This window comes from Hydra vulgaris, chromosome 07, assembly GCF_038396675.1.
Source record: "Hydra vulgaris chromosome 07, alternate assembly HydraT2T_AEP".
Lineage (NCBI taxonomy): Eukaryota > Metazoa > Cnidaria > Hydrozoa > Anthoathecata > Hydridae > Hydra > Hydra vulgaris.
In genome coordinates this window covers 16,290,375-16,308,288 of record NC_088926.1, presented here as the reverse complement: position 1 = coordinate 16,308,288, position 17,914 = coordinate 16,290,375, and the positions used below count along the sequence as shown (strand labels likewise).

At 27.9% G+C, this 17,914-nt stretch overlaps 1 protein-coding gene across 3 annotated transcripts in view; it reads right to left on the bottom strand.

Moving 5' to 3' along the window:
• The window catches only part of LOC100200250 (phosphatidylinositol 4-kinase alpha), a 119,814-nt gene that overhangs the window by 43,711 nt on the left and 58,189 nt on the right, over positions 1 to 17,914 (bottom strand). For all 3 annotated transcript variants that reach the window (XM_065801198.1, XM_065801200.1, XM_065801199.1), the window contains exons 19-24: positions 13,974 to 14,136; positions 13,628 to 13,755; positions 10,403 to 10,609; positions 9,886 to 10,094; positions 9,540 to 9,747; positions 8,452 to 8,777 (exon numbers count right to left, since the gene is read on the bottom strand). In XM_065801198.1, coding sequence (XP_065657270.1) covers positions 8,452 to 8,777; positions 9,540 to 9,747; positions 9,886 to 10,094; positions 10,403 to 10,609; positions 13,628 to 13,755; positions 13,974 to 14,136 — 1,241 coding nt within the window. The remainder of the gene's footprint in view (positions 1 to 8,451; positions 8,778 to 9,539; positions 9,748 to 9,885; positions 10,095 to 10,402; positions 10,610 to 13,627; positions 13,756 to 13,973; positions 14,137 to 17,914) is intronic.

The following is a 17,914-nucleotide window of genomic DNA, read 5'->3' as shown; positions in this document are numbered from 1 at the left end:
GACAGTATTGTAAGGATGAGAAGACCATTGAGCTCAATCAGGGATAATCCAGGTTCTGACTCTAACTAACTTGCACCCGCTATTCCCAGTGAGGATGAGTTTGACCTTTGACAAAATTATGCCAATTTTAAGGACAAATCTTGGACATTTCGAAAAGCTTTTCTGCTGACAAGAAAGTCTCCATTCACAGAGTTATCTCTCATCTGTATGGATTGAAATACCAACTTCTGCAAGCTATTTGTAGTGGCTCGTCTCCTGCTGAGATATTTTACCGAAAACTAGTTAAAGTTATTGATTTCCGGTCTCCAGAATCTGGAGCAACCAACTTGCACTATTCATTCGCCAACTTGCTGAATCCTCTGTACAAGGGTCAGGCTTTGAAAAAGATTGGTGGATTTGATGAGGCCTATGACTCTCTTATTACAAAATCTCAGAACCATCAAGAATGGATCCAGGCAACACAAGAGATGGAAGCCAGGCAACTAGAAGAGGCAAGATCTTATGGTTCCCAACCTGATGGCGACCCTTTCTTTGATTTGGCCAGTGACATCCTAGTTAGAGTTACCCACGCCCCAGTTGATCAGTCTTTTTTTACTATTGAATGGGAAATTTACCTCAAGGTATCTGCAGTCACTGGATTGGATGTCTTAGACTTCTGGAGGACCAACAAACACAAGTTTTGATTGTTGGCAGAATCTACAAGAAAATTGCTTTTTGTGCCTACATCTAGTGCTCCGTCAGAAAGAGCTTTCAGTGCTGGAGGTGTTATTAATCTCCTACAAACAAACCAAGTTGCAACCAGAACAAGTAGAAATACTCCTTTACATCCAGCAAAACTATGACAAAGTCAAGATCAAGAAATGGTTGCTTACTGCTGCTGAAGAACAAGCAGATGAAGCTGCTGCCCTTGAAGGACCTGCCTCTCCGTCTCCTGCTACCTCTCATGCCAGTTCTCCAAATGTGGTTGATTTGGCAGTTGAAGACAATGATTAGTTTGGAACTTTAGACAGAAGCAAAAACGCAGAAATTTTTTATGAATTTATATTTCCTTAAGTTAAATAAATTATGAAATATAAAAACGTATCTTTTCATATTGTATTGCATTTATCGGTTACTCTTGTTTGAAAAAGTTAGTCACTGTTCTCCAAATTGACTGCAAGGTTGAAACTCTCCCTTACATTTAATCAATCATATGCATTAGTAAACACAATATATGTTGTCAGAAAAATATGACCTAAGTGCTAAGTATGTATATTTTCAAAATTAAAACGCATAATTTTTGGCTTTTTTTTTTCCAAAGTTTTAATAGTCAGCCATTATGGTAATCGAAATAACCCATTACCTCATCTGTAGTGGCCTTCTGGGCCTTGAGGAGGTGAATAAAAAAAATAAATATATATATATATATATATATATATATATATATATATATATATATATATATATATATATATATATATGTATATATATATATATATATATATATATATATATATATATATATATATATATATATATATATATATATATATATATATATATATGTATATATATATGTATATATATATTTACATAAAACGCATAATTTTATATATATATATATATATATATATATATATATATATATATATATATATATATATAAGATTAAAATAAAATTAGTTAAAACATTTTTTCTCTTTATGTTATTTTACAGTTTGATTCAATAGATTTTTTATTGTTTTTACTTATTTCAAAAATTGTTATAAAATTCTTACTATTAATTTTTGATAGAGAAGTTTCTCACGATTGTTGCAAAAGTAAAGCTGTAAGGAATATTATAGATATTAGTGAATCACTTGGAGATAAACATGCAGAACAAGTAGCATCTCGATTGTTAAAGCGTATAATGGAACAAGAAAGCATCGTAAGTAGAAAGCAGTTCAAGATGTCTACAGGTGGAAATCTTCTCTCTGTTACAGTTGGAGTGAATGAAATTAAGTCGAAAAGAAAGAAAATCATATCTCATTCCAAACTATTATGGAGCTATCAAATGTATTAGAATTTCTAAAAATAAAACCAAAAAATTTTGTTCTACTTTACGCGGGAATCTAACAAATGCTGTAGAATCGAGAATTAATGTTAAAATGACTGAATTGCAGGAAATTCTGAATACCTTTAGATGGTGGTCAAAACTTCTTAAAAGTTATTGTTAATGTTTTCAAAAATTATTGGCACCTCTTCAACTTGAAGAAGTGAACTTCAGTATGGCATTTGATCTAAAGTGTGCAAACAGTGTTTTCGGACATTCAAGTCACTCTGGCAAATATTCCTGTCTGTATTGTGAAGGAGAATGCTCCCTTGAAGCAGGGAAACTAAGAACATTGGGCTCCATAGACTTATGTTATGATCAATATGTATATGGTGGAAAAAAAAGATTAAACTTGTAGATAAACTCTGTACTTTGCTTTTATATGCTTGGCCAGCTTTTCAAAGCTGGTTGAAAACACATTACATATTAATGAGAGGGTACCATGGTGTAGGTTTAGATGGAAACAATGCTAATAGATTTATGTCCCTGTTAGATATTTTGGAGAGGGATGTTACCTTAACTGTAACAATCAATATTTTGCCAATAATTAATTGTTTGTGTAAGTTTTCATTAGTGAAATCAGCTGTGTTTGGTTTAGAAATGGGTACAGATATTTTTGTTAAAATTGAAGATTACAAAAGTTCATTTTCTAGTCTTCAACTCTATACAAAAGATGTATTTGGCTATGACTTGACAGTTTCATGGAAAATACATATTTTATTGTGTCACATTCTCCCCTTTGTAGAACACAATAATATTAGCTTAGGTAGCTATGCAGAACAATGTGGTGAATCTGTTCATCACAAATTTAAAAAAACTTGGATGAACTATAAAAGAAACATCTGCTATAGTAAATTTTAATTTAAACAAACATTAATGTTAATATCATTTGTGATACAAATATATTTATATTATGGTTTAAATAAATATAAATGGGTATTTTGACAACCATAATGGCTGGCTTTATTAAAAATTTGGAAGAAAAAAAGTCAAATATTATACGTTTTAATTTTGAAAATATACATATTTAGCAATTAGTTCAGATTTTTCTGACAACATATATTGTGTTTACTTATGCATATGACTGATTAAATGTAAAAAAAATCAGGAGTGGGGAGAGTTTCAACCTGGCGGTCAAATTGGAGAACAGTGTAGTAACGATATGCTTTTTTTAAGTTGAAAAATCATATGATATTATTGGTTTGTAACGATATTTTATCGTTATGTTATTGTTTGCATTTCCCTTATCGTATCGTTATAGTTATCGGTACTTTTTCAAAACCTAGTTATCGTATCATTATAATATCAGTTCAAAATAATAACGATTCGCAGACCCTTAGTATTTGCTCAATAAACATTTAGACCGCATTAAAATCATTATTTGTCATTTTTTATCCTATCATTTTAAAGTAATAAAAACTAAATAAAATATGAAATTATGAGACATAACCAATATTTATTTATTATTTATTTTAAAATTTCTGAAAATGATAAAATTATATGTATTCAATAACAAGCGCGACAACAACCAATAAGAAATAAAGGAAAGGCAGTTACTTAGTTACAGCTCGTAAAAAAACCATAAAAAGCTTTAATTTTTTTAAATATTATTACAAAATATTTTAATTTATTTTATAACAAAATAACTAAAAATTTTTAAATTGATAGACAACCATTTGAAATTGGATAGAAGATGTCTTATGAATTATATAATGGAAAATAATTTGCTGCAAAATGATGATATACATGCAAAAATTTTAAGTTTTGTTTCCAAAAGCAATTTTAAAGAATCTAGTGATGGTTTGTCAATTATTTCAAAATTCATTTATCAAGCTAAAAAAAAGTGGAAAAAATCAAGTGTAGTATTTGAAATAAAACAAGTGCAGTATTTGAAACAGAACAAGTGCAGTATTTGAAATAGAACAAGTGCAGTATTTGAAAAAAGAAATAAAAGTTTTTGAATAAATACAATTTGAAGGAACTTTTATATGTAGCAAGTAAAAGTTTGAAAAAAGATAAAAGATTTATAGAAGTAAAAGTTGTTCAAAAAATATGCAGCAAAGAATTATTGACAGAATCACTTATATCAAAACAGTGCTTAGTGTTAGTCTTAAATGCTAACTTATCTAAAGAAAATTATCAGCATTTAAGAAATAATGCTCTTCAATTTAACTCTTTATACCCATCATATAATATGGTAAAAGAGACTAAAAATAAATGCTACCCTGAAAATATTTGGGTAAGTGACAACTCTGCTGAGGTACCATTACAAAATTGTCTTTTTCATACTGCATCAAGATTATGCTCAGCTTATAATGTTGTGTTAAATTTGCATGTGCTTAAAGATTGTACTAGACTAATTCTAATATACTAAACTGGCTTTGATGCGCAACAGGGCAATCTGTTTATAAACAATAGTCAGATAATATGACTGAACTTAATACTGACAAATCCCTTTTCATAACTTGCTTTGTTCTTCTAGAACTATATTGTTTCAAAGATGAGAAAAAACAAGTTGTTTGGAGAAATCCGAAACCATCATTAACTAACACATGGGCTGAAAAGTCCCGGGCCTAACACATAGATAGCGCAAGATTTATTGCAGTCACCTTTTTTTCAGTTAATACTAACCTTCAAAAGATAGCTGTTAAAATTTCATTATATTCTATTCATTAGTTTGTGAGTTACTTTGGTAGTAGTAACTTTACTTTTTTTATTTTCAGAACAATGGATCAAAAACAACTTTGTGTTTTAATTTTACACTGCTTCTTGATGGGAAAAAATACCGTTCAAGCGAAGCAATTGCTTGAAAAGTGTTATGGTGACTCCGCTCCATCAAAAACAACAATAAAATGTTGGTTTGCTGACTTCAAACATGGTCGTAGAGACACCGATGATGCAGAACGCAGTGGACGTTTAAATGAGGCGGTAATACCGGAAAACATAAAAAAAATCCACAAAATCGTTTTGAATGATCGAAAAGTGAAGTTGCGTGAGTTAGCTGACATCGTAAATATATCAACAGATTGTGTTGGCTTTATATTGCATGAGCATTTGACTATGAGAAAGCTCTGTTCAAAGTGGGTGCGTTTGCTCAGTGTTGACCAAAAACAAGAACGTGTTGATAATTCTGAGCAGTGTTTGGCCATGTTCAAACGTAACAAACCGGAATTTTTGCGTTGATATGTGACAATGGATGAAACATGGATCCATCACTTCACTCCGGAATCAAAACGATCATCATCTGAGTGGACAGCAACTGGTGAACCTCGTCTAAAGCGCCCGAAAGCACAACAATCAGCTGGAAAGGTTATGGCTTCGGTATTTTGGGATGTGCGTGGTGTAATATTCATCGATTATCTTGAAAAAGGAAATACCAATCAACAGTGAATATTATATAGCGTTATTGGAGCGTTTGAAGGCCAAAATTGCAAAAAAACAACCGCATATGGCATAGAAAAATTTTTTGTTTCATCAAGACAACACACAGTGTCACAAGTCAATCAAAACGATGGTAAAACTACATGAATTTAACTTCAAACTGCTCCTACATCTACCGTATTCGCCAGATTTAGCTCCCAGCAACTACTGGCTGTTCACAGACCTGAAAAAAATGCTCGGCAGTAAGAAATTTTGCATGAATGAAGAAGTTATTGCTGAAACTGAGGCCTATTTTGAAGCAAAAGATAAATCGTTCTACAAAAGTGGTATTGAAATGTTAGAGCAACGCTGGAATGATTGCGTTACTCTTGATGGAGATTACATTGATGAATAAAGCTAATTTTGAACAAAAAAAACCAAGTTTTTCTTTGTTAAGCCTGGGACTTTTCAGCCCATGTGTTAGTTACTGTAGGCCTTTCAGATTTAAATATAGAAAAGAATCAAAAGAAGTAGTTCTTGCAGAATATGAGTCAATTATGGCTTCTATTTAAAATATAACATTCAATGTATCTGTTTTATTGGAGGACGGCACAATGACGGAAGTTGTAGTACAACATATTGTAAATATAACAATGATAGATGGAAAAATTCAAACCATTATTTCCACAGCTACCAACTCTTACTAATGCTTATCAGTGTGTAATGCATCTCCAATCGAAATGAACAATCTATCATTAATCTATCATGTTCAAAAATCTATCATGTTCAAAAAAAAACTTTAGAAGGCAATATCCGACATGGTGTTTCAACTTTGCATGCTTGGATAAGGTTTTTAAAATGTATGCTCCATATCTTTTACAAGATGCCAATTGTGAAGTGGCAGGGTAGGACTGAAGAAGAAAAAAGTATTGTTAAACTGAGAAAGGTTCAAGTTCAAGCTGAATTTTGAAAAAGGATGGGTCTTGTCATAGATGAACCAAGAGTAGGTGGGGCAGATACATCAAACAATAGTAACACAGCTAGACAATTTTTTCAGCAATACAATGTATTTGATTAAGGTATTTGACGAATGCATTCAATGAATGTTTTTCAATGGATGTATTTGATCGACGAACAGATGTTTTCAATAAATGTAACTGATTGATGTATGAATGTTTTCAATTATTGTATTTGGTTAAATGGATTAATGTAAATGGTTTTCATGTTGCCATTGAATGTACTTGATTGATGGATGGACGTTTTTAATGACTGTATTTAATTGTATGGACATTTTCAATAAATAAATTTGATTGTACAGATGTTTTTGATTGTACAGATGTTTATGATTGTACAGATGTTTTTGATTGTACAGATGTTTTTGATTGTACAGATGTTTATGATTGTACAAATGTTTTTGATTGTACAGATGTTTATGATTGTACAGATGTTTATGATTGTACAGATGTTTTTGATTGTACAGATGTTTTTGATTGTACAGATTTTTTTGATTGTACAGATGTTTTTGATTGTACAGATGTTTTTGATTGTACAGATGTTTATGATTGTACAGATGTTTATGATTGTACAGATGTTTTTGATTGTACAAATGTTTTTGATTGTACAGATGTTTTTGATTGTACAGATGTTTATGATTGTACAAATGTTTTTGATTGTACAGATGTTTTTGATTGTACAGATGTTTATGATTGTACAAATGTTTTTGATTGTACAGATGTTTATGATTGTACAGATGTTTATGATTGTACAGATGTTTTTGATTGTACAAATGTTTTTGATTGTACAGATGTTTATGATTGCACAAATGTTTTGGATCGTACAGATGTTTTTGATTGTACAGATGTTTATGATTGTACAAATGTTTTTGATTGTACAGATGTTTTTGATTGTACAGATGTTTATGATTGTACAAATGTTTTTGATTGTACAGATTTTTTTGATTGTACAGATGTTTATGATTGTACAAATGTTTTTGATTGTACAGATGTTTTTGATTGTACAGATGTTTATGATTGTACAAATGTTTTTGATTGTACAGATGTTTTTGATTGTACAGATGTTTATGATTGTACAAATGTTTTTGATTGTACAGATTTTTTTGATTGTACAGATGTTTTTGATTGTACAGATGTTTTTGATTGTACAGATGTTTATGATTGTACAGATGTTTATGATTGTACAGATTTTTTTGATTGTACAGATGTTTTTGATTGTACAGATGTTTATGATTGTACAGATGTTTATGATTGTACAGATTTTTTTGATTGTACAGATGTTTATGATTGTACAGATATTTATGATTGTACAGATGTTTTTGATTGTACAGATTTTTTTGATTGTACAGATGTTTTTGATTGTACAGATGTTTTTGATTGTACAGATGTTTTTGATTGTACAGATGTTTTTGATTGTACAGATTTTTTTGATTGTACAGATGTTTTTGATTGTACAGATGTTTTTGATTGTACAGATGTTTTTGATTGTACAGATATTTTTGGTGGAAAAAAACTAAAGTTAAAACTTTAGTTTCTTTCTTAAATCATTTTTATGTTAATACTTTTATTATTATAGTTTTTATCATAAATAATAAAATATTACTTGTTTACTTATTTTTTTTTATGTAAAGATTCTGCTTTTCAAATCAACCAATGGAAACCCACAGAGAAAAAAACATTTTTTTTCTCTGTGGGTTTCCAAAAAACATTTTTAACAATTTTTAAAGAAGAATATTTTATATGCAAACATATTAAATTGCAAAGATATTTAATATGTTTGCATATAAAATATTCAGCAATATAAAGAATTACATGTCTTGATATTCAAAAACAAACAATTAGAAAAACAACTTTTAAAACTTTGAAACTTAAATATAGTAAAACTTTGTTTTTATCGCTGTTTACTTTATTTTTTATTTTATTTGTAAATACTTTTTATTTTATCTGAAAACACAACTATGGCAATACAAGAAAAATTCCATAAAAAAATTAAAAAACAAAAGTTACCGAAGGGCGATATAAATTGCAACTTGAGGACAACACTTCCATATTGTTCTAATACACTCTTTCCACACTTTATCTGTTAGAGATATCTGACTAGCCCAGAGATGAACAGTATCTTCATTAGGAACCCTTAGCTCAGGTACATTTTTAGGATTTCTCCAAACCAAAAGTCTTTCAATTTCTCTACGTAATGCAGCAAGAATAAGAATCCGTTTTTTTAGCAATTCTTTTGTTAATACCCCGCTGTCTTTAGTTCTTGAGGTATAATATGTTTTTTTTGCAATATTTGTACTTAATGAACTTGCCCTTCCTTGTAAATTGAGCCAGCTCTAAAATTACAAACAATTTTATTTTCATTTAATTAGAAAGAAATATATATATAACAACAAACATTTAAAAACACAATAAAAAAATATAACACAACACAAACAAAATTTAAAGTTTCTGTTTAGTTAGGAATTCCATTAAAACCTGTTCATTATGTTATAAAAATAAATAATAATGATAACAAAACAGAAATAGTTTAAAAAAAGAATCTGTATAAAATGATATAGTATTGAACATAAAGGAAGCACTCAAGAGAAACCCAGATCTGTTGCTAAAAAATTAGTTAAAAAATTCAACACAAGTAAAATTATGGTTAAAGGAGTTAAGAAATCACAATGTTGTAGATCCTACAAAAATCACAAGGTTATAGATCATATCAAAAGAAAAAAATCTGTGAGACTATAAAAATTTTCTTTCTGTCAAGAAATCAAATAGCAACTTGTTGTTTAGAGTTGCTTTACAAATTGTCAACAATGAAAAAATATTGGTCATTGAAAATAATCAACACTTAAAAAAAATGAATTGCTTTTTTTTTTCAAGCATTGCCGAGACATTATTTCTACTCTGCAATTAATCAAGACACTGTTTGGTAAAAGTTTAAGACAATGGGTCTTGATAACCTAATTTGAAATTTAAGAGCTTGGGTCTTAAAAACTTCAATAAAAATACCTTGTTTTGCATATAATTTGTTTACAAATACAAACAATTTAAAACAAATAACTTATGAAATGAAAAAATATATATTAAAAAATTTATCTATTGACTTGCTGCTCTACTCTCAAGGAATCAGAGGTTGTCATTTGGGTTTGCTCAACAATTGGTTCATCCAAAACACAATCAAGTGAAGTAGACAATATATTCAACGATTTAATGAAACGCTTATCAGCATTTAATGCATTCCAAAAATCAATTAATAAAGTAATGCTTCTTCCTAACATCTCAGTTTTTGGTTTAGGCCAAGTAGATGGAAATCTTTATTAAGAAATAAAAATCAAACAAAAAATATATTTTTGTGTTGGGTATTATGTGAATATTAATTAAAATTATTAAACAATATTTTTAAATATCTTCTCATCGTCATCATAAAAGTATATTCATTTACAAACTCACGAAAAATAATCGAGTGCTGTGTGGTAAACCATTTCTCGTAAAACACTAACAACAACTGGAGCCATAGAATGAGTTGACTGCAAAATATGAAGACCAAGGCGAGCAAGACGAAAACGAGCTTGAATATAGTTAATGTGATGTGCTATTTTGCTATTCTTTCCAACTGCTTCAGTTAGTGAGTCAACTAACATTAAAACAAACATTGAAGCCTAAAAACAAAATGTAATTTATTTTTATTGTATCTTAAAAACAATTCATTTGTCAACTTTCAACTTTGAAGCATTTGAAAAAAAAAACTATTATTATATTTATGCGTATAAAAGCAATTAGAAATCCACAGAAAGTATTAACTAAAACTAAAAAAAACTTTTAGTTGAAATAGTAAACTAATTCAAACCCATTCTTTGCTATAAAAACAACTTCAAACCTGTTCTTTGCTATAACAATAACTTTAAACCTGTTCTTTGCTATAATAACAACTTTAAACATTTTCTTTGCTACAACAACAACTTCAAACCTGTTCTTTGCTGTAATAGCAAACAACTTCAAATCTTCGAATAAAAAACTGAAGCCATATATCTTGAACATCTTCATATTCTTTTAACATATTCATTCTATCTTCATAGGATGTTGCAAGCGGATTAGATAATACAACATCTTCACTGTACATTCCCATTTTATTATTAACCATATAAAGCCAAGCACCAATTAACTCTTGTTGAATCTAATTTGAAAAAAAGTTATAATTATAAACTACAACTAATAAACTTTTGAACTTAAAATCAGAAGACATTTTATTCAATATCAACATTTAAAAAAAAAAAATTTAATTATAACCATTTTTATAATATTCATTAAACAAAAAAAAAAAAAAATTTATAAATACAAATAAGTTAATTAAATTACATGACTAAAATGTTACATTATATTGATTTACATATTAAATTATATAATAAAAGATTATTTAAACCTAAAAATCAAGAAGTACGAAATTGAAGTAGAAGCAATTTTTTGCTTATACTGATAGATTTTCTTATCAAATTCAAAATAAAATACCAATATTTTATAAAAAAGATTTTAAATCTATAAATACGAAATTACTTTTTTTTCCTTTCGAATAAATATTCTTAACTAAAGACTTTGATGCCATCATACTTCAAATGTAAGACAAAAATTTGTTTGAGTAAAATTTGTAGATTACACAACTAAACATTTGAACAAAAGAATTGACAAGCACTTATAATCTCAAAAAGCCTTGCACATTTAAAATGTTACTTAATGAAATGAATTGATATAAAACAAAGGAGAAGTAGTTATGCTTAAGTTGACAGTTTCATACTTTGCCTCTAAAATAGAAAATTACTTTGAAAAGTAATTTTCTATTTTAGATAAAGCTGAGACACCTCATTAATTAAAAACTAAAGAAACACTAGAAATTTGGTGGGACAAGCCTCAACAAAAACATTTTTAACTATAATATGATTTTATCTTCATATAACATTTTAACTTGAATTATTTCTCTTTTGCGTTATATTAATTCATTTCATTAAATGATATTTATATAGTTTATATAACATATTTGTATTTAATAATACTTTTTAACTTTCAATTTAACTAAACTTTTTGTTATTTATTTTGTTGATAATACTATTATTGTTTTAATCAAAACATGTCAAAAATATTTAAGGTTTTACTAAAATAATTTTACTAAAACATTTAAGGTTTTACTAAACTAATTAACTAAACTAAAGGTAAACTAATGTTAAGCTAATGTTATTTGTTATTGTTTTATTAAAGTTTTATTAAAACCAGAAACTTAAGATTAAGTAAAACACAAAAGAAGTTAATTCGAAGTAATAAATAATTTCACAAAAACCTTAAAATATATAAACACTTAGAAAAAACCTCGGATGATGAAACTTATGTGAAGCTAAATTTCAAAACAATTTCAAGATATTATTTTTATATGGGAGTCTCTAAGAAAAATGTAAAGGATTTTGTAAAAATTTAAAACAATAAAATTTAAAAAAATTCCCCTGAAAAATTATGGTTTGGCAAGCCATTTGTCAATGTGGATTGAAAACACAAAGTTTTGTCACAAATTCCACAATAAATAGTAAAATTATTTCTTATTTTAATTTTATTTAGGTGCCCCAAGAAGTCTTTACAGTCTTATCACAGAGCACCGCAAATGAGCATTTAATTAGAAGTTCACACCTCCTTCTTAACCGATGTCACAAAACTTGCCCAGACGTGGGGTTTGAACCTGGGATCCTTTGTTTCTGAGGCAAGTGCACTACCACAGCTGCTCTAGCCATGGTTAATTTATCAAAATGATTGCCTTAAAAAGTGCTTATTGCATCTGTGGAATGCCCACAATGGTAATGCAATCTTTCAGCCTGACCTAACGCCTTGTTATTACTCCAAATCTACATTAAATGTCAGCAATGTCAATAGTATCGATTTCATAACTAGAAAACACAACCCTGCAAAAAGCTTAGGTAAGCAAAATGAAGTACTGACTTCAAAAAGAAGTGGAATAAAACCAGCACAGAGTATGAATCTCCCTAGTACAAAACCTTATGACTACCATCAAGAGAAAACTTAGAAAATTCTATTGCACTAAAGAAATTTAATAAAAAAATAAAAAGATAAATTTTTTTCTTTTTTTATCATAAACTTAATTCAATAAAAAAAAAAATTAACTTTGTAGTTCAGCCTTATCTTTTTATAATTCAAGATATAAAAAGTTTCACTCAACCTAACCTTTATTCACCTTAACAAAAATATTAGGATTTCATAAGCTGCTTTGCTTCTACACTAACTCAAGATATTTTCACCCTGTTAAATATATAAGCTCTTAAAAATCAGTATCTTTCAGTCTGAGTTTAGAAAAACTTTATTAAAACAAGCCATTACATTAAACCCAAAATGTGCTATTTAATGAACTAAATTGGCCCTGAATTAAAGTTAATTTGACAAGTTTATTTCATAAAGATACAAAAGATAACTTAAACTTAACAAAAGGAATTATTTATCAAAAAATTATTTATTATAAATTATTTATTATAAATTATTTACCAAAAAACATCTTCACTCTTTTTCTTTATAAAACTTTTTTCTTTTTTTTCTTCTTCTAATTAATGAAGTTTTTTTAAAAATATAATTCACTCCCAACAAGGCAGCAAGCAACCACTATTAAGTTGGGAGTTACTAGAAAACAAAGAATAGAGTTAAAGAGCAAAGAAATGGTTGCTAGAAGAATTAGCATGTCAGTCATAGAATAAGAACCCTATTGATCAAAGAGTAAGTATTAGACTCAAGATGGGGTGTTAGAAATTTGTTGATAAAAACCTTGCTAATAATAGAGAGAAGACTGATAACAGACAACAGTTGGAAGGGTGAGAATGTTCTCCAAAATTTTTTAAAATTGGAACCACAGATGCTATTTCGCAGAAATCAGGAAAACATTAAAGAATTAAAAAGTTATTGAAAACACTTTAGTAAGAATATGAAAGGAATGTTGTCTGGACTCACAAGCTGTAGAAGAATTTAATTAAGAAATGACTTTGTCATCCCAAAAGGTGTGTGAGTGGTTGTCAAAACCTCACTGACCTACAAAAATTACATCAATTCTTCCATTATTTTAGACTTTACTAAAATGAAAACTAAAATAAATTACTTTGTTATTATTTATGGTCTACTGTTTAAAGATCAAATAATATAGATAGCAAAAACTAACCTGAACTTCTAAGTCAGCTCTGGTTGCAAATAGCCAGTCCCAGCAAGCAATAGCTATTTGTAGTGATTCATTAGTATACAGTACTGACGGCATCCAGCATATGCAGTGAAGCAAATAATTATTTGTTACTAAAATTTTGAAAATTAATTTTTGATACTCAAAACTAGATTTTATTATATTATATTTTATTCATAAGAGTTATTAATTATACTTTATTTTAAGAGGTAATTTCATATTAATTATACTTTATTTTAAGAGGTAATTTCGTAAGGTAACAAAAATTGTTCTAATAGTTATATTATTTTTAAAATATTAAATTTTTAAAAATTAATTTCAATAAATTTACATTTAGATGAGACTAAGCAGGCTGTGGCTCTATACATAACAACTGCATAATTATCATGTAATCCTTCCTGTAAACCTTTAAATTCTTTGCATAACATGTCAATCAGCATATCATTACTATTTCCTGTGTCCATTGTTGAAAATGCTTTGAGTAGCCCAATCACCTGTAGAGAAGACAAAAATCTTTTATTCTTATGTTAATATTATTTATCAATGTTGTGCAATTTGTTAATTTAAACATTTTTCATCATCATACATAAACAATTTATGTATTTAAAAACAGCAAAAATTTTATTTAAGATACAAAAATAGATTTCATAAAACTTCAAATAAATTTTGAATAAATTAAAAATTAAAGAATATCTTCATTTAAACTTCATTAAATAAAAGAATTATTCAAATAAAAATTTTAATAATTATTTTAATAAATATGTGGGTATTTGATCAATTTGATTAATAAGTAGGAATTTAATAAATTTGATAAAAATGTAGGCATTTGATTAATGTGCTAAATATGTGGGTATTTAATTAGTGTGCTAAATATGTGTGGACTTTACAACAAAGTACTCAAACTGAGCAATACTTTTATTTAATTGTTACTTAAGATTTTCTTCAATTTCTTTTAAAAAAAAAGAAGATAATTTTACTTGAGTTTTCCAATAACTCAAAAATTAGTAAATTTCAGACAACAGACAATCTTAGTCTATAATCTTCTAATTATATATAATAAATATACATAGCATACAGGTATATATATAAAATAAAATTTAAGCTTACGTTTGAGTTTAACTTGATTGAATTTTAACTTTATTTAAACTTATTGATAAATTTTGTTCAACAATCAAATTTTTACAAATGCCAGGTAATAATTTTTGGAAATATCACTTATTTGACCATGTTAACTGCTAGAACACTGAGCCAATGTACAAAACCTTTAACTTGTGTAAAACACAAAAGGTATATCAACTACTTGATAAAAAAAAAACTACATTTCTTTTCTAACTAGTTTTGCTAGCTTTATAGCATAAAGCAGTTTCAGAAAAGAAGAATATAACGAAGAATAAGAAAGAAAAGTTTGCCCCGGGCCAAACCCTTGATCGATAGAGCGGCACTCTTGTGACGGCAGGCTAATAGATAGTTGGTGTATGTATTGAAGCCTCTAACAGCAGGCTATTTAAGTATGATATCAGGGAAGTTATCTAAGCATACATTCATAGTTCATACTTTTATTCATATATTTGTGAGGTAGTGGTGTAGTGATAGAGCACTCGCCTGATAATCGAGAAGTTCTGAGTTTGATCGCCACGTCCCTGGTAGTACTGTGCTTAAGTTATAGAGTTATAGAGTTGAAAGAGGGTTGAAACCACAACTAAAGTAGCTTGCATGACTGTAGTGGCCTCCTTGGCCTTGGGGAGTTAAATTAACACATATATATATATATACATATATATATATATACACATATATATATACATATATATATACATATATATATATATACATATATATATATATATATATACATATATATATATATATATATATATATATATATATATATATATATATATATATATATATATATATACATATATATATATATACTATATATATATATATATATATATATATATATATATATATATATATATATATATATACATATACATATACATATATTTATCGTGCATTAGATAAAGGTGGAGAAAGAACAAGGTCTTTTAATTTATTATGTGATAAATTTCACTTATATATATATTAAATTTGCTTTATTTTTAGAGCTAAATAATTAGATTGTTATAAAATGGTTTTTAAGTGTTGTGTCACTGGATGCAGAGGTAACTATGATGTTGCAAAGTCTGTAAAAGTTTTCGCTTTCCAAATAAAAAAAAATGTAAATGAGCAAAAAAGATGGATAAGTGCTATACCTCGTGAGAATATTCCATATAGCCCAAATACTTTTATTTGTGAAGAACATTGGCCTAAAGATTATGAAAAAGTTTTAGTTTATGGAATGTTAAGACCAAAACATCCACCATCTGTATTTTCTTGTGTAAATTTAATTTAAATTCCGACTCCACATGGACCGCCAAGATCAACAACTAAATCATTGCCATCTTTAAGAAATATTGTGCCTGATGAAATAAAGAATTTTTTAAAGGATGACAAAATTTCATCCTTTGAAGATTTGTGTAATAAAATAATGTCTAAAACTATATCTTTTCCATTTTCAATAATATATCATATACTGGTGAAAACTGTTTACATCTTCAATCTGCTGATACATTGGACAACTTGGGTGTTCCAAAGTTTATTTTAAAAATAAAAAGTAATTTACCCTTTGATAGCTACCACTGTGGTGTTAAGTGAACCATAAAACCTTTTTCTTACAATCATTGAATAATATTGACTGTTTTAGTCGGCTCCATGATGCTATACACTATCTGAATTCTTTACTAATTGATCACAAGAAAAGCATTACTATGGAACAAATGTTAAGTATGAACTCATTAGTGTTCATTGGGGAAAAAAATTATTCTCCTGGTATGGTTGCTAGGGCGTTTGAATACTTTTCATTGTCAAGAACTCTTTATTCTTGCTTACGTGATGATTATGAACTACCAAGTATATTGCTGATGACAAAATTGACATCTAAAGTTAGAAATGTTGGAGATGATTTTTTAAAGTTTTATTTTGATAAATGTTCTATTTCTCAAAGACAGGTAATTTTACTAATTGATGAAATTTATGTTAAACCACAGTTAACATATCAAGGAGTTAACATTTTTGGTAAATCTGTAAACTCCCCAAACGAATTGGGAAAAACAGTTTTGGGTTTAATGATTTGTTTATTGTTAGGTGGAAAACAGTTTTTGTATAAGGCTTTGCCAGTAACAGGTTTAGGTGCTAGTTTTCAATATGATCAAACAATGCAAACAATTGAAACAATAAAAAATTGTGGTGGTTCTGTTGTTGCTATTATTTGCGACAATAAAAAAGTAAATAAAAAGTTTTTTGGGATTTTAATCTACATAATAATTGGTGCACTAATGATAACATTTTTCTTCTGTATGACTTGGTTTATTTAATAAAATTTATTTGCTCACAGAAAAATACTAAGAACTCTGTTTTACTCTTTTATGAAGGTATTTCAAAAACTGCAAAATGGTTTAAAAAGCTTTTTCAATTTGAAAAAGATTCTATTATAAAATTGTCTAAACTTAATGAAACTGCAATTTTTCCTAAACCAATTGAACGTCAAAATGTGTCAACTTGTTTAAGAGTATTTTGTGATGAGACTTTAGCTGCTTTGAAAACTCATCCATCAATGGAAAATGTTGATGATACAACAGTTTTTTTAATCTATTTTTATCAAATTTTTCAAAATTGTTAATGTTAAAGGACTTTATGAGGATATCTGTACTAGAGATAAATATCATGCAGTTTTTCATCAAACAATGATAAGCAAATGAACTTTCTTTTAAATTTAGCTGATATGGTCGAAAAAATGGCACCTGATAAACAAGTTCAAAGAATTAAAAATTTAACTAAAGATACCTCTCGTGCTTTTTTACATATGTGTCGTGGAATGGTTGAACAAGTAAAACATTTACTAATTACAAGTCATAAGTATGTTTGTCTTGAACATTTTACTAGTGATCCTATTGAGAAAGCATTTGGAAATCTTTGACAAGGATCAGGTGGTACCTATTTTATAAATGCTCAGCAAATATTGCAAAAAGTTGACATAAAAAAAACAAAACTTTGTTTAAATACTGGTATCATTGGTAATGATTTAGAATCTTTGTCAAACCATTTGTGTTACAATTGTAATTATGCAATGCAAGATGATACTTTGTTCAATGTTTTTCATAATCTTCTAGTTATTGAAAGTGATTTATCTAAAGAAATTAAAATGTGTTTGGTTTATATTGCTGGCTA